At 51.1% G+C, this 19,869-nt stretch overlaps 6 protein-coding genes across 6 annotated transcripts; 2 read left to right on the top strand and 4 right to left on the bottom strand.

The window, feature by feature from the left end:
* Positions 1-229: 229 nt before the first annotated feature.
* On the bottom strand, positions 230-1,445 carry AKAW2_10318S (Zn(II)2Cys6 transcription factor domain-containing protein; the record flags this gene model as incomplete). Its single annotated transcript, XM_041685857.1, has 3 exons — positions 230-962; positions 1,053-1,150; positions 1,242-1,445. 3 exons carry the CDS (start codon positions 1,443-1,445, stop codon positions 230-232), a joined length of 1,035 nt encoding a protein of 344 aa, XP_041537038.1.
* A 71-nt stretch (positions 1,446-1,516) lies between these two features.
* On the bottom strand, positions 1,517-1,831 carry AKAW2_10317S (uncharacterized protein; the record flags this gene model as incomplete). Its single annotated transcript, XM_041685846.1, has 1 exon — positions 1,517-1,831. One exon carries the CDS (start codon positions 1,829-1,831, stop codon positions 1,517-1,519), a length of 315 nt encoding a protein of 104 aa, XP_041537037.1.
* Positions 1,832-4,177: 2,346 nt separating this feature from the next.
* Positions 4,178-4,579, top strand: AKAW2_10316A (uncharacterized protein; the record flags this gene model as incomplete). Its single annotated transcript, XM_041685835.1, has 1 exon — positions 4,178-4,579. The coding sequence occupies one exon, from the start codon at positions 4,178-4,180 to the stop codon at positions 4,577-4,579; it is 402 nt and encodes a 133-aa protein (XP_041537036.1).
* A 1,845-nt stretch (positions 4,580-6,424) lies between these two features.
* AKAW2_10315S (putative gelsolin repeat protein) lies at positions 6,425-13,538 on the bottom strand (the record flags this gene model as incomplete). Its single annotated transcript, XM_041685824.1, has 3 exons — positions 6,425-6,674; positions 6,732-13,215; positions 13,376-13,538. 3 exons carry the CDS (start codon positions 13,536-13,538, stop codon positions 6,425-6,427), a joined length of 6,897 nt encoding a protein of 2,298 aa, XP_041537035.1.
* A 2,200-nt stretch (positions 13,539-15,738) lies between these two features.
* Positions 15,739-16,316, bottom strand: ARL2 (ADP-ribosylation factor-like protein 2; the record flags this gene model as incomplete). Its single annotated transcript, XM_041685813.1, has 4 exons — positions 15,739-15,950; positions 16,005-16,021; positions 16,084-16,194; positions 16,258-16,316. The coding sequence occupies 4 exons, from the start codon at positions 16,314-16,316 to the stop codon at positions 15,739-15,741; spliced, it is 399 nt and encodes a 132-aa protein (XP_041537034.1).
* A 684-nt stretch (positions 16,317-17,000) lies between these two features.
* Positions 17,001-19,540, top strand: AKAW2_10313A (GNAT family N-acetyltransferase; the record flags this gene model as incomplete). The annotated part of the gene is made up of 3 exons (XM_041685802.1): positions 17,001-17,688; positions 17,752-19,414; positions 19,486-19,540. 3 exons carry the CDS (start codon positions 17,001-17,003, stop codon positions 19,538-19,540), a joined length of 2,406 nt encoding a protein of 801 aa, XP_041537033.1.
* Positions 19,541-19,869: the final 329 nt, after the last annotated feature.

Below are 19,869 nucleotides of genomic sequence, written 5' to 3'. Positions count from 1 at the left end.
CCATAAAGGGCTATGAAAGAAAACAATGAACCGTACGCAGCACGATACAGAGCTAAAAAGAAAGCAAAATAAGCGGCCAAGAATGGCTGTCGGCCTGTGTAATGTGCAAGTACAAGGAACGAGAGATGGACGGCGACAGAAGGCCGACCCGGTGGAAAGAAAGTGGGTAGAATAGAGTATGAAAAGGACCGCAGTCACTTGATAGAGATACTATAATATGTGACCACCCCTATCCACATGTATATGTCCAGCCAGATGGAAGAGATGGGTAAACGGGCTGGTGCTCCGGTACATGGAGGTTAAAGTCATTCATCATGACCACAGGAAATCCCGATGCGGTGGCGGGCTGGTGCGAGCCTGGCCTGGCTGCCACGCCAGCTTCTAGGCGGCTTTTGGGAGGCCCTTCATCACAGCTGGCAGCCATGTAGTAATAGAGGGGATGTCCATGATCGGCCATAGAAGGGACAACTTCTGGGCATTTATCTTCACTGGAAAATCCATGTGGCTCCAGGTTTGTTCGCGTCAACGCCATCTGGTGGTATCCAGGTTGAGAGTAACTATGATATTGTCCCGAGTGAAGGGGCTGGACAGGTTGCAACTCCCATTTCCAAGGCTCTGGTCCCTTGGAGGAGGTAGGAGTGATAGGACTGCAACTACTGGGAGTAGGATCCGGAGGAGTGGCTGGTTCTGGGGAAGGATCCGTCGTAGCACTGCAGTCCGTCGAGGTGGACAGGAACCGCAGGTACCGCAGGTCTTCAGTGTCTTCCTCGGGCTCCTCTGGATTCTCTTCGGCCTGTTTGATCAATCCGAGACGATCCAGGATGGCATGAGTTAGAGGCTGACCGTCCGAGAGCTCGACGAGAGGCTCGCCGGGGAATCCTTCCTTGTCAATGCATAGTTTGTATAGCCTTTGGAGCGCCTTAACAACCAGCGAATGGTGGGATTCAAGCATCTCGACGAATCTATCCACACGCACAGCCACCAGTTAGTTCTGACAGACTATGAAGAAAGGGGGCACACAAAAAAAAGCAGAGTACAAATCATGACCTTACCCTCGAGAGTATACTTTGGTCTGCGTGGCCTTCCGTTCCCGGAACAGACAGGGATGATTGTAGGCCGAACAACGGTTGCACGGCTGTTTCCCATCACACTAGCATGAATGAGCATGGCTGGCCATCGAAGTGCACTGAGGCCAAGGTAGAGGTGAAAGATGACAAAGATGAACCCAGTACTTCACCAACCTTGGTCTTCTTAACTCTGCAACGATCGCAAGCCTTCAACACATGCTTGCGTTTGACACGAAAGACGCGCTGGTCATGCTTCTCATCTCCTAGACCTGCGCGAGACTCGAGTTGCGACAAAGATGGTACCGCAGCGAGATTGTAGATGGCGTCTGGGAAGCCTGGGATATGCGACTTAGGTCGCAATTTAGGCTGCCTCGACATCTTGCAGGGGAGTGCTGGTGTGCAGTCAAGATAATAACAGAGATGAGAAAAAAGAACAATTGCGCACACGCTCAGAGGGAAGGAACAGAGAAGAAGAGGAATGGAGGGGGAAAGAAGAAGGAGAATAAGAAGAAGAGAGACGAGGAGGGGGTCTTGATAGTGATATGAGACCTGACTAATAGATAAGTAGCAGGCTGCAGAACAGAGAGAAAGAAAAATGAAAAGGAGGGGGAGGGGTAAGTAGATGATGAATGGCAGCTACTTGGAGCAAAGCAAGCAAAGCAAAGCAAAGCAAAGCAAAGCAAGCAGGTGGGGTGCGAGATAATTGCTAGGGGGGAGTGGAAGGGGAGGGAGGGATGTGACAGCAGAGGAGGCTGAGAGGGCATGTCTTGACTTGTCTCTGAAGGAATTCAATCAAGTTGATATCATTTTATGCCAGCCTGCATATCGATTGCCCCGCACCTCCCTTGGACTCTTGCTACCCCACCCTCCGACGACAACAAGACTAGACGAGACGAGACGTATATCGCCTGAGAAACCGCGATGGTGACGTGGAAAAGCGGCCTGTCACGATATCAACCGGCACCGGTCGCTCGACGTCCTTCAGGCCGTTGTGGCTGTGGCAGCCTAGCAGGTACACCCAGGGGTCCCCGCATATCTGGACAGATATGCTTGACAAAGCCCTCTATGTTTTCGTTTGCTGATACAGGTGACCACCACCACTTCCCCCTCCAATTTTGCTGGCGCGAGACACGCCAGCAGTCATGCCTGTCGACGGTCCGAGCCGTCAGAACCAGAGAATGCCCATGGCACCGCTCATCGGCACTAGCCGGGCACAATCCTGGTCATTTGGGCAGCGAAGCGCAGAAATGAGCCTTCAAGCTGACCTTCCTGCGCCATGCCAGTGGTGGCCTTTCAGCATCAAGGGTAAACAGTCAGGTACTCGCCTCGTCGCGTCATTCTTTTGCGACAGACTTGTCGCTTCCGTATTCCGTATCTCTCCTACCCTTCGCCTGCCCTCTTGTTTTTTTCTCTTGTCAGTGCTGCTGGGTGAGACATGGCCATAGCACAGGAGGACCGGAGCTGCAGTCTCAGGCAGAGCTCGGGGCCGATGAGGGAAACATTGATACCACAGGTCTGTCTGGCAGGCGCGTATCGAATGATTTGCCAGCTGCCATTGGCACACGGATGACCGGCTCACCAACACTCTGACTACCGCCCATGCAATCGACGAGCGCGTGCTTTTCGCTGAGTTCAGCGTTACGCCAAGGGCGATGAGCCGGCGTTGGCCCAATGGTGTGGGCTGTCACTTGCTTTTTCTGTTCAAATTCTAAACTTTTTTCTCTCTCTCTTCCCCTTTCCATTTTTTCTGCATTGACTAGGTTTTTTTCCTTTTTCCCTTTTCCCGCAGTTTTTCGGGCAATCATCTGCACAGGCATGTTCTGCTTGACTCGGTCTAGTAGTAAGCAAGAGACGTGCAGCACACTTATAAATAATTATGTTAAAAGAAAATGAGCGCGGCAAAGTCGGGTGGCCTCCATCCAGTCAAGAAAAGCCGCATAATGCTTTTGTTCATCGGCAGAGCTAGTAAATCATTCTGAGCTTTGTAAGCGCAGTATTGTAAGTAGACGGTCTAAAACAGGGTCCGGGGGTCTAAGTATTGCTATGGTCCACTCCCGTCATATCAGCAAGGCCATTCATGGTGTGTGTGGCGTTGCTGTCATGCCGAAAATGATAGCGGCACGATAATGAGCCCTGTCAAAAGATCACCTGAGAGATAATAATAAAGAAAATAAGGAGAGATTGGGATGCCAATCTATTGAAAGGATGCCCCGCCCCAGGTCACTGGGAGGATGCGTGCAATGGCATTGTTGGTGACAGAAGTGTAATAAACATTGAGTAAGCGTCAGCGCATCAGGCTGCAGTTGACTTGCAAGGTGCAGAGGGGTTGCACGGCGTGCGCTTATTGCATCTCTGCACGAGCTCGGGTCCGTCAGAGAGGGAATAGAAAAAAAAGAAAAGTATCCGTGCATGTTGACCTGTATCGAAAGCGTGACTGAAGTCCAGCTACCGAAAAGGGAGCGGGAAAAAAAACATGGCATGGACATGGATATATTCGAATTACATTTGATTAAAAATGTTGCTTCCATCCTATTTTCTTGCAGTATTTCTGATTGCTGTCACCTTCGGGCCACACATTGTGTCAAGGGAGTTGCCTCAGAGAGTTGATACGAGATCAGGCAAGCCCGGGCCACAGGGGATCCGATAACACCCTCAAGAGTTTTAGCAGGAGGACTAAGAGCAAGGCAGGAGGATCATTGATGTGATTTCCCCTCTTTCACCCGCGTTGAATTGAGGGGGTCCGAGGATCCTGCGTGAGCGCAAGTCAAACCGCACGGGCGACTTGCAGGGAAAGAAAAGGTCCGCTCACCTGCAGGGCCTTGGACCTGAACGGAGGGGTTATGGTGGTGGTGGTGGTTATGGTGGATTTCTCCGTCTGCTTAACCTTGACCCCTCCAACTTGCCCTACTGAAAATAAACTTCCGTCAAGAATTGTTGAATCCAAACATCAGGAACGTCCTGGGGATAACTGTGGCGCAGGCAATGCGCGGGGCATTCAGGATAGGTCATTTTTGACTGTCACCCCTGCTGAAGGTTAATCTCAGTTTGCGAGCATCCCGTCGATCAAGCCTGGGCATTGTCCGGGATTTAGGTAGTAAACATCAGAAAGAATGGAAAATAATCGTAAAGATGTCATATTATGGACCGAAGACGGGAGGATAGAGAGAGAGAGAGAAATCGGGATTGGAAGACGAGAAATTGCGGATGGAAGGAAGCACGAAAGAGAAGCAACCGAACAGGAAAGAAGTGACGGATTGATGCCCGGCCTCTTGCCAAATGGAGCCAATCACGGCAACGTGACTTTACGTTCTTTCCCTATTTCCCCCGTCCGTTTTGATGACTTTTCAGTGCGACTCGTTCGTTTGTGCTTCATTCATTCTTCCCGCCATTCCTTGGTTGTTATCGTTATTGTTAATATTATGACCATGGGAGTCGTTGCGCCATTACTTCTGCCCTTCCGCCAGATATTTGTCTTCCCATCCCGATGGCACAGCGTCCATATGGTCTCATGACGATCCTCCTGATGACACAGACACACCGACAACAACAACAACACCGAATAACGGACACATAACTTCAACTGGGAGGCAAAAATCAAAGAGAGAAACTTGATAGAGCGCGCAACACAAAAGCCGGTGAGAAACTTCTCCATCAAGTCTATACATCCCAAATCTCCTGCCGCATGCCCAGGCAAATCCTGGCATCACCTGCATTGCATGACATAACCTAGCATGATCTCTGTTTACATTTTCAATTTCATTCAATCCATGGAAAACTAGCCAAGCCAATGGACGATCAAAGAATGGAAATTCCTTGGTTTTTTCCCCTCTAAACCTGAGTGAGCGGCAGGGATTGAGTAAGTGAGTGAGTGAGCCCTTCCCATATGGCAAAGAGCCCGGGCGGATTCTGGTTGGTCTACTACAATACACACCGCGGTACAGTAGTACTTAGTGCTGATGTGCTGATGCTGGGATAATAACTGTGGTTCTTCGGGACAGGCAGGCAACACCTCTCCTCGGCCCCGAAGAGCATGACCGCGCAGAAATGCTGAATTGTCAAACTACCCAATGGGTAATGGTACATACCTACGTACGTACGTATACGTGCCGACGTTCTGTTTCCCACTCGTGGCTGCCACGAAGGCCACAGGGCTATTTTCTTTTTCTTTTTTTAAATTTGATCATTCCCACCGACAAAACTCCGTGACGATATACAACCAACTATGTATGTAGTATTTCGACCAACTCTGCCCACCAGATGTCTCTCTTGAGAGCTTCGGAAAACACTGGCCAACCTACGGAGTAGAGGCAGCCAAACCGAGGGAGAGATGTGCATTCTTTCCCACATCTTGCAGATCAAGAAAACAAATACACTTCCTTCCGGACATCGACCGATGCTCGTCGACACGGAGTGCCATAACTCCGAGACCCGTGACCAAGGGGACAACAACAAATATGCGAAGACCGGAGTGATCTCGAGTCAAATCGGCTACTACTCGTCAGAAGTCCAGCTGAGAACCCCGGAATAAGCAAACAGAGGCGGCTAATCACAAAAAAGATCTCATACAAATATTTCTCTCAACGAGCAAAGTAGACAGGTCAGGTATGGATACGAAGATCGATGGTTCTTCTTCCTATGTATGCAATAAGACGGAAAAGGGAAGGGGATATCTTGTTAGATCAATGATTGAGGCAATAACGTAGTATACAGTTACTTAGGGTCAACCAATAGAAATCCCCGCGTTGCCTTATTCCAGCTGACCTGCTGCAAAGGAGAAAGTGTCTGTCCAGTCCAGTTTACAATTTTCACCAAACCTCCTTATTATGATTCTCTTTTTTCCCCCTCATATAGAGAATGCCAGTAATTAGTAGCCTTAGCAATTGATAAGAAAAGACTAGAGCAGCAGACTGGATGACGGTTGGCAGCGAGGTCCGGCTTCGGGTCTCATCTCACCTCCTGTCTTAGTAAAGTAGAAGTCTTTCTATATTGAGGCAATATGTATCGTACACGGAATCAGTGCCAATATCTTCATCGAAGCGAAGAAGGAAAAAGTAGAACAAGTGAACAGCAACCGTAACTCCCAGCACACAGTCATGTAGATATGCACAAAATGACTGCCACATACACACCCCGCCAGATAGGCTCCTTGGAAATTCAAAAAGCAATGTTTCCACTTTCCCATCCCATGCCATCTCAGTCCCCAATTCTGTACAGATAGACCCAGCCGAGCTAGTATATGCACATGTAAAACCCCGCGAAATCGCTATGCACAGCTAGAAACCAGAAGAAGGAAAAAGTATACCACAAGGAGAAAGGACACCTCCCAGAAAGCAATGAAAAGCCGAGAGAAAAGAAGATTAAGCGGACCGAATCGCTTCGATAGCCGCATTGAGGGGAAACACCTGGGGAAGGCGTTGCGAAGGATAGCCCGGGATCCACTTTCGGAACGCAGTGCTGCAAGACTCCGGAACTCCTCCGAGGGCGACAAAGCTCTTCGGAATGAAGGGTCGGTCTTGAAGCGATGCGGTGAGAATTCCATATTCGTGCGCAAGGACTACCGCAGATGCGAACTCGGCGGGTCGGTTGGAAGCTTGGTCGCCCACGATCCTAATCAAGGGAAGAATGTTAGCAGTCGGGCGGTGAGAACAGGAAACGGGCACATACACATAGATCTCGAAAAAGGTATCAAGAACATAGACTCCCTTGGCAGTAATGTCCTTGAGGCAAAATGGCTCGATCTCCTGGACAGTGTCATTGGGCCGGATAACCGGGGAAGGCGAGCCTGAGCGACGCAGCCAGAACCCTGAACGTTGGCCGAGCTCGTGGTCGATACGGAAAAGCCGCGACCGATATCGCTCGTGGTTGGGTTTCACACGCCAGTAGTCGGTGCTGGTATCACCTGTGTCTCGTTCCCAGTGGGGGAAGACTTCGAAGAAGCTCTCTGGCTCCTCACCCTCAGCCACTTCCTCAAATTCACCGGTTAGCCCAAGGTCCATGCCAATCAGACGCGCAGCACCAATCTCTTCGGCGGAGCTGCCCTTGCCCTTCCAGAGAAAGAGCTTGCCGAACATCGCAGAGATCACAAAGGGGTAGCCGGAGCTCAGATTGCTTGGCGAGAAGCTGACTTCATCGAAGACCATCTGACCCAAATGCTTGCGCCCGCAGAGCATGAAGATGGCGGAGGAGCTAGAGCGAGAACTCAAGCCGCGGCGAGTAATGAGAATGCCCCCCAAAGCTTGAATGAACCGAGCGGGTTCCCTGCCCTGCTTAATAATCTCCAGCTTGGACCCATTATCCTTGGCGACTTTGCGAGAGAAAGCCTGCGCATCATCGACTGCGGAGTCGGGGACATCATCACCACACCAGAGATGCACTTCAGAGCGTACAGTGCCATCGGCCTCAAAAAGATGCACGCAGAGGTACATGCTTCCTTCATACAAGATGTATTCCTGGTTGACAGGAAGATCCTGCTTCTTTCCATCTCCTGTAATCTCCCACAACTGTCTCTTCAAAGTCCTGATCTTGGCATTGTCGCTCTTATCTGCTAGCATCAACTGCGTATCAATGTTGACACGGTCGCTCGATTTCGGGAAGGTCTTGAAGAAATCAGATATGGCTTCCCAAGATTCATCGGCCTGAGGTACAAGAGAGGTTGAAGATCTCGAGGAGAAGCGGTCAACAGAGGCCCTGGACCCCTTAGGAGGAACCGGAGGAGAAGGCAAAGCTTTATCTCGTGGGGACGAGTTGCGTGAACCTATGGTGGAAAAGAGTGAGGACGCGGACCTCTGTTGTGTTGGATGAGTATAACTCTGGTTGTCCTTGAAGCTTGCCCTCAAAGGCGAAGGAGAGGGTGAAGAAAAGTGAGTTGGCGAAGCCCGTGTCTGGTTAGAAACAGGTGTTGCTGGCAGTGGGGCTGTTTTCGGGGGCAAAGGAGGCTTTGCCGATAATGAGCTTCGTATACTCTTGAAGTATGCGCTGGCATTCTCTCGGATATTGGTAGCAGTCTGATCCAACACTGTTGAGGGTTTAGGGCTCGGGTCATCGGGCTTCTGCGGGGTCTCTCTCTCTATCAAACGAGGGATGCTCCTCTTGAATTCAGTCGGCTTGCTTGTTGCTGGCGTGTCAAGCTGACTCGGGCTCGCTTGCGGTTCGTCATTGGATTTGACTTCAGTATTAGGAAGGGGCCAGCCGCCGGAGGCTCCCGCAGGACTGCCAATGGGTGAGACGGATGCTTCTGACCTCTGTGCGTCCAAAGTAGAAGCAGGAGATTTCGGGATCGCCTCAGGTACTTCTGACGTAGAGTTGGGAAGCTCGAACTCTGCATCCAATGATGGAGACTTCACAGTACCAATGTTCTCGACCGAGGTTGGGCGTGCAGGTGCTGGCTCGTGTGCAACCGAAAGGTCTGATGAAGAGTTCGGTACTGCATCACCCGCCTCAGGAGCTGGACTTCTGGTTTCGGGTTCTTCTGCTTTTGGCGAGGGGGGGCTCAGAACACCATTCTTCTCTTCTGCGGCAGAAACCATGGGCTCGGGAACGTGCGCATGCAAAGAGGCCGATGGGGGCTCGTCCACCCCAAATATTGACGATGAAGGTCTATTCTCGTCCTCACTGGCCGACATCTCCTGGGCCTCATCAGTCTCGTCGTAAACCGGGCTTGTAGCTTCAGTCTCTGTGGTATTCATATGGACCGGTGACGGTGGTACATAAGTTTTTCTTTCCAAGATCGGGCTTGTAACTTCGAGTGTTGCCTCTTCCGCCTGTCCTGGTAGTCCCGAGGCGTCAGGGCTCTCGAGAGCTAGGTTTGTTGCCTCAGATTTCTCGCCATCCGCAAGAGCTAAATGCTCAGGCTCATAGATGCTCCCTTCTCGGACTGGGATCGCAGGCTTGGCCTCCTCATGTTTCAAAAGAGTCGAGAAATCCGGCGCTCCATTGGCTTTATCTTGGTTCGGGCTCGTAGCATCAAGACCACTCATACCTGCAGGTGCATTGAGCACCGGTGCAGTGTGAACTTCTTCCTGGACTGGGCTCACAAGCTCAGGTTCATCTTTACAAAAAGACGCTGAGGCAACCGGTGCACCATTGATTTCCTCCTGGCTTGGGCTTGCAGGTTCAGACTTCTTCTTACTCATAAGTGCTGGGGGCACTAGTGCATCACTGTTCTCCTCGTAGGTTGGGTAGGCAGGTGTGGCTTCCTCTTCCAGGGGCGCCGAGAGCTTTGGCGCCGGATTGACTTCGTGTATCGGGCTCACGGGTTCAGGTTTATCGTTATCCACTGGGTCGGAAATTACCGGTGCATTGTGGACTTCTTCCTGGAGTGGGCTCGCAGGCTCAGGTAGACCATTATCAACAGGCGCTGAAACCACCGGTACATCATTCATTTCTTCTCGAATCGGGCTGGCAGGCTCAGGTTCATCTTTTTCCGCTGGTGTATCGAGGACTGCCTCCTGCAGTGGGCTTGCGGGCTCAAGTTCGTCTGAGACCACCGGTATATCGTTTACCTCCACGCGGATCGGGCTCGCGGGCACGGTTTCGGTTTTATCGGCTGGTGCTGAGAGCACTGGAACATCGTGGACTTCTGCCAGGAGTGGGCTCGCAAGCCCACATTCATCCTTATCAACAGGCGCTGAAACCATGGGCGCATCGTTCTCTTTCTGGACTGGGCTGACAGGTTGAGGTTCCTCAATCTTGGGTGCTGAGAGCGCTGGAACATCGTGAGCTTCTGTCTGGAGTAGACTCGCAGGCCCACATTCATCCTTATCAATAGGCGCTGAAACCATGGGTGCATCATTCTCTTCCTCATTGACTGGGCTAGCAGGTCGAGGTTCCTCCATCTTGGGTGCTGAGAGCACAGGTGCATCGTGTGTCTCTTCCTGGAATTCCGTGGTAGGCTCGGGTTCATCGTTATGGACAGGCGCTGAACGTTCGGGTGCATAGTTCATTTCCTCTTTCACTGGGCTATCAGGTTGGGGTTCCTCATCAATGGGTGACGACAGCTCTGGGGTATTAGTATTCTCCTTGTGCAGTGGGCTCAGGGGCTCAGGTTCTGGCTTTCCCACGATTTCCGGAAGCTCTGGTGCATACGTGATAGCCTCGTGGACTAGACTCGCAGGTTCGGGGGTCTTTTCTTCCATGTATGTCAATGGCTCTAAAGCAGGTGTCGTCTCCGTGTGCAAGGGCATGTCTTCGGCTTTTTCTACATCCACATGTGCTGGCATATCCGGTACATCACTTTCCTCCTCCGTCTCCGAGTACATCGATTCTGGTCTCTGTGCATCCAAAGGTGTTGGCGGAGACTCTGGTACATGATTGCTTTCATCAAAGAGTGAGTTCGTACCTTCCGGTGTAGTACCCTGGGGCAGGCGTCTCTTTGGCCCTCTAGCTCGACCCTTGGTCAAATGAGTGAGTGCGCCAGCTTGAGAACCTTCCACTCCTGAGCTGCTTTCCCCAGCACTGCCGAAAGAAGGACCTTTCATGGGCCCGTTGATCGGTGCGGGTGGGCCACGGGACAAAAGGCCCGCTAAGGCAGGGTTTAATCGGCCTGCGAGTTTACTTTTAGCAGCAGGACCCTCGGTCTCAGCAGGTGCACTTGTAGCCTGCATCAAATCCCCCGGTGGCAGAGAACGCACCGGATTGATGCCCTCCTCCTTTACCTCTTCAGCGTTCACCTCTGCCCCGTCTGTCTTCTCATGTTCGCATTCTCTCTCTTGTTCCGGCAATTTTGCCTCCTCGGCAGTATCATCAACGCCCGGCTTGGGTGGCTCTGGAGCGATTGGCGAGCCTTGGAACTTTTCGAGGGGCTCAGCGCCGGCAGGGGACAGTGGCGATGCAACCTGGAAGCCATGCGTGCTTTTTGGTGTGCCCGGCTCTCTAGGCGAGAGCGGCGAAAGCGGTGACGAAGAATCGGCTGCTGAAAGATTGCTTTTGATACTGCTGGACTTGGTCAAATTGTTCCGCATTGCAATTGCTTCAGGTACAAATTTGCCAGGAGCATCCTTCTCCCCCGCAGTATTACGTCGCAGCGAACCCCCACTGGCTTTGATTGCTTCTTTCTGCTTCAGGATGCTGTCTTTCAATTCATCCACTTTCTGCGACTTCTTTGGTCCGCCCGAGGAGTTCAGAGCTGCCTTGCCTTTGAGAATATTCTCTTTCAATTCGTCCGGCGGCACGTGTTTTGAGGACTCTGCTTTCTTCAGCCTTCCAAAGATATTCTTGAATTCCGGTTCCTCCCTGGGTGACTCATCCTTGACCACTTCCCTGCGTCGAAGGTTGGCTCTGAAATCTATCACAGGAGACAGAGGCTTGGGCCGATTCAACAGCGGGTCACGAGGGGATGCCAGGGGCGCATCGATAGTGGTCTTGGTTATCGGGCTCAGGTTAGACGGCGTACGCTTGTGTTTAGTAGCTCCATCTTCCGTTTTCTCGGGCTCCGCCTCTGTTTTGGTAGGCGACTCCTCTTTCGAAGGAGAGGCATCTTCGGTCTTCTCTGCAGGTGCTAAAGCGCTATCCTGAGTATCTGCACCTTGTACGGCGGTTTCGGGTTCTGCTTCCTTTGTCTTCCCAGCATCTTGATTGGAAAATATATCGGGGATGCCGGTGATACTGGAGGTCTTCGAGTGACCACCAGGTGCAGTAGTCCGCATAAGACCCACGGGTGTAACCTCTTTGAAGCTTGCGATTCGACCCAAGTCAACGCTACCTCTTGATTGCCGATCTTTGACCCAAGAAGCCTGTTGAGAGGGTTGTCGCTTATGCCTAGGTGATTCATCGCGGTTCAAAGCACTCTCGAGCCAGGAAGCTTTGGTCGGGCTCCATCTCTTGGGGTCCATCGTTCTCGAAACTGACGGGCTTGATGGTGGTAACGAGCCGGAATCCGTGCTTTTCTCAACGGTGCTGGTAGACCGTGTATGCAGACTCAGAGAGGGTCTGCGGTTCTCTTCATCTAGCCGCGCACCACTGCTGCCAGGAACGGGAGGTGTAGCCGGTCGTTCGCCATCTTTGACCGGATGAACGACAGTCGCTTCGCTATGGCTAGACCCGGGTCTGTGGCTAGAACCAGGCCTGTGGCTGGAACCTGGTCGATGGCTAGAGGTCGGCCGCGAGGGCGAAAGACTTGCGCCATCCCTGCTCAATCTGTATGAAGGCGCAGTGGAGAAGACATCACTGCCGGAAGGAGCAGCGAAGCTGTTGCGGTTGCTAGAGATTGAATTACCTCGACTAAGCCCCGACGGCAGCTGAGCGCTCCAGCGTTTAGACACGCTATCTGATCGCTTCATCATGGCACTCTGCACGAATCCACCGAGTCCCTTGGTAGGAGACGTAGAACGCTCGGGAGACAAACGCCTTGGCGAGGGGGGTGATGTTATCTGGTCATCTGCGCCGTCCTCCGTCTTTCGCGGCTCGAGTTTTTGTGCGCTCGTCAGAGGCAAAGGAGAGCCAAGCCCAGTGGCCGTCGACACAGAAGATATGCTCGAATACCGATTACCCAAACTACTTTCTGCAAACGTCGAGCTTGCCCTTGACGGAGACCGCGATCGCTCTTCCACGAGCTCGTTATTTTCTGCTTCCTTCGCCGACTCTGTGGTGTGCTCCTGGTTCGCCTCAGACTCCTTGACGGCAGTATCAGGGTGCAGAGGGTGCAGTGAGTCTTCCTCTCCCTGCTTTGCGCGGGTCGGAGACGGGCTCGCTCCTTCTGTGTGGCGGGACCACGGTACGTCCTTGAACGAGGGAGAAGACGCGAATGGGCTCCTAGATACCCCATGATCATCGTTAGACGTTGTGGACATGGCTCTAAAACGGCTCTCACGCGAGGGCGATGCGGAGAAGAAAGGCCTGCTGCTATCCCGAGACGTGGGTCTTTGTTGCCAGGAAAGAGTGCCGGCTCTGCTCCGGAAAGGTGAGATAGGTCTGGAAGCCGTCTCTCCATCGTTTGCCGTCAGAGTCGACCCCCTCCGGCCATTGTCGGTGGATATCGATGCGTCATCTCGAACCGAATCAGCCCCGTTGCCAGTGTCATGCCCCGGGGTGTGAGGGGTAGGCTCGAGGTGTTCCGGGGGGTCAATCGCTCGCTGGCTGAAAGAAGACATGCTCAACCGAGCGGGATCTAATATAGGTGAATCTTTCGTGGGGGAAATCGACCGTGCCCGCTCTGTATTGCATCCCAAAAAACGGGACACAGTCAGCATTCCTGAAGATGACAGATTTGGAAAAGGACCAGCCAGCCGCCAGCCAACCGTGAGTCATGGCGACTGGGAAATTTCCTTTTGAAGGGGGGGGCGCCGGGTAAAAAAGCAAGGGAAATCAAATACCAGCTCTCCGAGCCTGTCTTTCCTTCCGACCCTGCAGAATTTCCTCCTCCAACTTCTTTGTGCGTTCCTCGTCCTCTTTATCGCGCTTCTCTCCTAATTCGCGGATGCGCAAAAGGAAGTCGTTGACATCCTCAGTGCCATCCGCGTCGGTTGTGGACGACATGGCCAGCTTGGCACTTGTTCAATGAGCCCAAAAATTGGGTAAAGAAGAAAAAAAAAGAGAGGGAACAGAACAGAAATGGCAAGTCAGAAAAAGAAAAGATGCCCTTTCAATCCGAATAAACACCGACAAAAAAAAAGCCCCCAGGAACGGTGGGGTGTAGACAAGAGGCACCAGACAAAAGAGGGGAGGGGGGGAAGAGAGGGGGAGGATGATTTGGTTGTTTGTGAACCAGAGATGTTGGAGTAATCAGGAAGAGTGGAGGGAGTGTCACGGTTAGCGGTGGTGCTGGTGGTGGTGCTGGTGGTGGTGCTGGTGATTGAGCGACACTCTGGCTCTTGCCCGCTTGAGGGACTTTCTGTGACTGATTCGTGCCGGATCTGAGCCTTAGGAAGGAATAATCGTGTGCCTCCAGCTCATTGTTGTTGTTGTTGCTGCTGTTGTTGTCGTTGTCGGGTTTACTCCACCTTTCACCCTGGGCGATCCAGTGTGGAAAGAAGGAATGGCAGCGAGAGCCGGACAGCGTCTTTTTCGTTTCTAGTGGTGGATCCGTATCGAAGGCCAGCTGAGCACCGTGAAGGCAAGAATAGTAATGCTCCTCCATCGTCAAATAAAACCCGGCGAAGGCACGCACATCAGCTGCCGCCCCACAGCCGGAAGCCCAGAGGAAATTAGGATGAGGCGCCCGACCGGATTGACACTTGCGCATCTCTCTCACTCTGCGGCTGTGAGCTGATCCCCTTAACTTTCTCCCTCTCGGCACCCAAGAGGCGAGATCAAAGCCCCTCCTGTTGGGGTTTATCATGTCGCAAATCCCAAAACAAAGAGAGATGTCCCGCTCGGAATCCCCAAAAGCTTCACCATCAATTGACGAGGGGATGTTTGGAAGTTTCTCTACACGGAGAACTGTTTACTTTTCCGGGTCCGGCTTTTGCGGTGGAGCAAATCTCAACTTTCTCTGCCGCCCCGCGATCGGATACGCAATCATTTTTTCCTGGTTAACCGGCCTGCTTTCCAGTTTGTTCCCTCCTACTCCGGGCAGCATTACTATCCTTGGGAACCTCGGTTGGGTCAAACTCGGCACACAAAGCTTGGTAACTTGGTGTGGAATCCACGGATGGATGGCCTTGAAGGGGAAGGGGGAAAAGAAGGTGGATATGCGAAGATAAGCGGGAGCTTCTTAGTTCCCATCAACCACCCAGCAGGATCGGGTCTGACGACATTAATTCCCCCTTCCACCCGGCGCAGGACTAGTATCGTGAGACACATTACTGGCGGCAATCCTTGCTGAAACCTCGTGGTTGACGTAAATTACGAGACGAGGCGCTCCCCTAGTGTAGTGGGAACTGGGAACACCGTTGCCTTTACCATGTTCGACAAGGGCCCTCGTAGTGTAGTTCGTGGACCCTGAAGGCGATTTGTCTGATCGCCGTTCCGATACCCGACCAGGCACTAACAGTTGAGACAGGGGCTCTGCTAGTGGTGCAAGTCAGCATCGTACTAGAATGTTGTCTTCCTTAAACCTACTGATATTCGTAGGTTAGGAGTTATTCAGGATACTATGAAATTCTATTCTGAGTATGGATGCATTTGGTATTGCGATAATGTTGAATATTAGTAATAGTACTAAATTGTATTTATGTGGTCGAATCATCCCCCGTGAAGAATATATAATTAGTGCTTCAGAAGAGCTGAGACAATATCGACTATCACCAGCACCTTCGCCAACAAATCATCAGTTTTCATATCCATCAAATGCTAGAAACATGACTCCTGCCACTATTGTAAGACCATAAGTGCGAAAATAAATCGAGAAGGGAAACAGATAGCATATCGCGGTCATCAAAGGGTGCCAAGCAAAGCCATAGCACTTCCACATCAGTTAGTACAGGAAAAGTCTATCTTTGGCGTCTTGGACAACCCATTCTAGCCCTTCATGCAGATTCTTTCCTGTCATCGCACTGCAGGGTAATATCGTCCATTTATGTGTTTTGATAGAATCCAAGCCAAGCCGCTGTGGACAAGAACATCAGTCAATAATTTGCTCGAAGACACGACATGAAGAGCCCAAGGCGATAAAGAAAAATAAAAAGTGAAGAGTATGGACTTACTTGTCGAACCTCACTCTCATTCATACATCCCTCAACTTCGCTCTTATTCAAGAAAACCAAGAGACTTGCTCCCATTAAACGCTGCGTGACGGTTAGCCCGGGACTGGCAAAACTCTTCTTGGGCGGGCGCAGTGGTGCCGGCGGGGATGGCAACGAACCTCTTCCAAAAGGAGCCCGGCGAGCTCATCTCTACAATCATCCACTCTAAGACGGTCGGTCGCATCAACGACCCAGATTAATGTATCAGTCTTCTCAAAGTAGTTTTTCCAATAAGATCGGAGGGTCTTTTGGCCTCCAACGTCCCCTGATGGCAGGTGGTTAGTGGAGGCTGGGCGGTATCAGTGGTCGACATCCTTACATATGTTGAGTCTATATCTGCGTAGAAAGTCAGCGAGTAACTCTAGTAGATAATTGAGTTTAAATATAAATAGTCATACCCCTGGAAGTCTATCGTCTTGATGATAAAACCCAATGTCGGACTGACAGTGGTGACATCTTCATTCATAATCTGCTTGACGATGGTGGTCTTCCCGGCATTATCCAGACCTCTGTAGCGATGGTTGTTAGTGAATGTATTCGTTAGCTGTAACATATCACTGGGTGAGACTCACAGCATCAGGATTCGCATCTCCTTATCCTTTAGCCGGGCTTTTCTCAAAATGGACAACATCTTCACCGGACTTTCAGTGATGTCGCAGTTTGTAGTTGGGGTAATTGAAGGGGAAAGAAAGATTGGACCAACGACAAGCTCGATATAGATCCCGCTCACGGTCGAATATACTACACCTCCTTCACATCACAGTGAGACACCATTGGCCGTGTGTCCCATGCACAACCAATAATAACCCTAATGCAGTCCTATACTCTCGTGTAATAGCATTCCCAGTACTGGCTTTTCACTTTGTCACTTTCACAACAAGAACAAGAAATGTGAGCAGAGTCATTGCAGATATCAAATATTTGGATTAGCAATGCATTTCCTTCACGCAGACATAACAGGCAACCGCTTAATCCCAACTGTACTAAGATTCACCATATGCGCATAACGTGACATGAGGGAGGTGTCGAAAATCGTTAAATAGTGCGCACATCGCATGCTTTCCAGTATGTCTCTGTCCACAGGAGGACAGGAATCTCCTCATCCTTATCCGTGTTGTCACTCAACGACAGAGGCAGCTTGAAAGATTAGAAGACAGCACCTTCTGTTTGATTAGATAGGGTCCTGTGATTTAGTCTGTTCAGAGGCCCCTAGCAGCAATAAGTACAATCAATGTCAAGTAGGATCCTCCTCGCCTAACATGAACAACCTTGGGAGAGGTGATGTGAGTGATACTAACCTACCTCACTGTTAGAGATGTCACAAAAGAACAACTATGACTATGACAGCCCGGACTTATGGGCGCGAATGAAATTGACACGTGATAGTGTATCAAGCGCCTCGATTTCCAATAAATACCGGTCTCCTGGATACCGGCCTTCGCAACGACGATGTGCCGAGAATAACAGTTGCACTTCACCTCTGCGCAATCCGGTGAGTCCGAGTCAGGCTGGAAAGATGCAAGCGACTGTCATCAGATCGACAAATAGCACTGCAGTCACAGTCACTCGTAAAGCACACAAGGCGATCGCCACGGCGATTCCCAAGTGTTGTAAAGCACCTGAGCCGGTTGTGGCCACTAGCCGATCGCCTTTACATGAAAACAAACCCCCCTCATCCCCCAAAATCTCTTCCAAGATCACGGTCAAGCTACCTGAGCCACTGAGCAGATTGTGTGACAGTTCTCACGTATCGCCATCCAGATCTACACCATCCCCCTACATCCCACCGCACATAAGACAACACCAATATCAAAATCCCGACCAGCGCCTCCTCCCTAGAAACAAAGGAGGTCAAGGGACTGAGCAGAAGAATAGGAGAAACACTGCACGTCCTTCTCACCCTCCTCTCATCTCACACGCCGCAAAAGCACCTCAGAGGCCAAGTCAGTTAACATTCACTCGAAATACTCCGTCTGGCTCGCCACATCAGCTTGCTCTATTTGGTAAGCGATGAATGCCGCTTCCTCCATCTTGACCATGGAATGTGCTAACTGACACCTGAGAAGCTGATAAGGGAAAAATGTCGTCCAGTGGTGACTCGGATTATGTCGTTCTGCGTAATCCCAGAGCTGAAACATTGCAGCCTCAAAATCAGGATGCCCCAGGACAGACTGGAATAGAGGGCGGTGGCGGTACCCCTCTTGGGGGCAGCATTCACCAGCCAGCGCGGTCCCCTTCCGAGGAGAAGCAGCCTACTACCCGTGCTGAGCTGCGAGCAGAGATCAAAAGATTACAAAAGGAGGAACTTGCGAAGATTTATCAAAATCTATACAAGGAGGAGGTCGAAACGGCTGATGCTGAAGTAGTAGCCAAATGCCGTGACGGCCCCGGCGTGGACCCAAAGTCGGAGGTCTATAAGGAAATCGAGGGATATCGACGTGTGCGTCCAATGGAAGAAGTCGACCTGAACGTCGCGGCGCTCTCTATAGTCAATGACCTGGATGACAAACCAGAGGATGACCGCCTCGACAACCTCGAGCAGATTCGTAACAGCTTCATCGACGGCGATCGTCTGGCTCCACTGTGGGATGCATACGAAAGGCAGACTTTCATTTACCCTAACGTCATTAACAACCAAGTGACACTGTCTCCTAAGCCGACTGAGGCGCAGACCACCTTGCAAGCCAAGTTTCAGAAACCAGAGGCCCATCCGTATGCCTCGCGAGGTAAACCCCCTACTTTCCCGCCCAGCGCATATACGAAATGGCGAAAGTATGACCACTTATGTGATTGGTGGTGGGCCCCTCCTATGCTTCCGTTTTACGATCAATGGCTTCAAAAATTCCGTTTTTGGCTCGACGAGACAATTCAGGATGCCTGCTACGCAGACATTTACCACAAGGGCTATTTTGATGGCACCGCCCATCCAGATGGTGTTAGAACATTTATCGTCCCGAATCTACCAAAGGCTACCACAATCCTCAATCCCAACGATGAGCTAGCCCATAGACACAGACACGAGACGGCAGCAGGTCTCAGCTACAACTATGTCATGCACAAAAAAGCCGAAGCAGAGCTAGAGGAGCAGAAACTAGCTTTGTCGCGCCGCATGCAACTTGAATGCATGGCCACCTTGCCGCCAAATCCCAACGCGCCAAGGGCAAACATTTATCTCAGACCGGCACACGCAGGAGACGCCAATCAACTCCTCCCCATTTACAACTGGTACGCCCAGAACTCCTTCGTGAGCGTCGACATCGGAAAGTTGGAGCCAGGGGACATCCGGCAGCGCATCCAAGCCGCCAAAGACGCCCGCCTTCCCTTTATCGTTGCCGTGGAGCGCGGTTCAGGCAACCAGAGAGAGAATATCTTTGGCTACGCCACTGCTAAAGACTACACCGGTTCGGAAACCAGTGGTAGATACACCGCCGAGTTGGAGTTATTCGTCATCCCAGAGCAACAGCGCAAAGGCATCGGAAATTGTCTTATGGACAAGCTCTTGCAGGTATGTGATGGAAATCACAGAACTAAGGGCGGTTATGATTTCTACAACCATGGTCTCTGTGGGTACAGCCTGGGCGGACGCCGCGAGTTCGCTCGACTGATTTTCACATTCACATACGTTCCTGAGGAACGCCAGTCGAAGAGTTGGGTCAGGGATTGGCTGGCCAAGAACAACTTTGAATTACAAGGACGCTTGTGCGGAGTCCGTGCAAAGAACGAAAGACTGTAAGTGTTTATCCTGCTTCACTAGGATAATGATGATATTCAGCATTCAAATTGACTGACAACGATTCTAGTCTTGACGTTGCGTACTTTGTGAAGAACAACATCTTCGCACTTCCATACCGATAGTCTGGTCCGGTCCGTTCCTTACTTTAATCTCTTATGTGATTCTTTTCCTTTGTGACATTCTCAACACAACAAGGATCCCTACAGGACCTTGATAATAATCAACCTTATGACCGGCTTATGCAAGCGAACCTATGTGTTCGAACGCGAATAAAACAACAAAAACACAAACGCATATGCAATAACACCAAAAAAGAGGGGGGCAAAAGGATGAAAAGTGGAAAAAGAACCTAGGAAAGCCGACGCACCATAAGCGGCGCCGGACGTCAGTTTACAGTGTATCAATTATCTACGAACATGCAGATAGGAGCTTTCTTACTTTAGTGACTTAA

The sequence above is a fragment of the Aspergillus luchuensis genome, chromosome 1 (assembly GCF_016861625.1).
Source record: "Aspergillus luchuensis IFO 4308 DNA, chromosome 1, nearly complete sequence".
In the NCBI taxonomy this organism is placed as follows: domain Eukaryota; kingdom Fungi; phylum Ascomycota; class Eurotiomycetes; order Eurotiales; family Aspergillaceae; genus Aspergillus; species Aspergillus luchuensis.
Note: the sequence above shows the minus strand (reverse complement) of the source record. Positions and strands in the feature narration are given on the sequence as shown.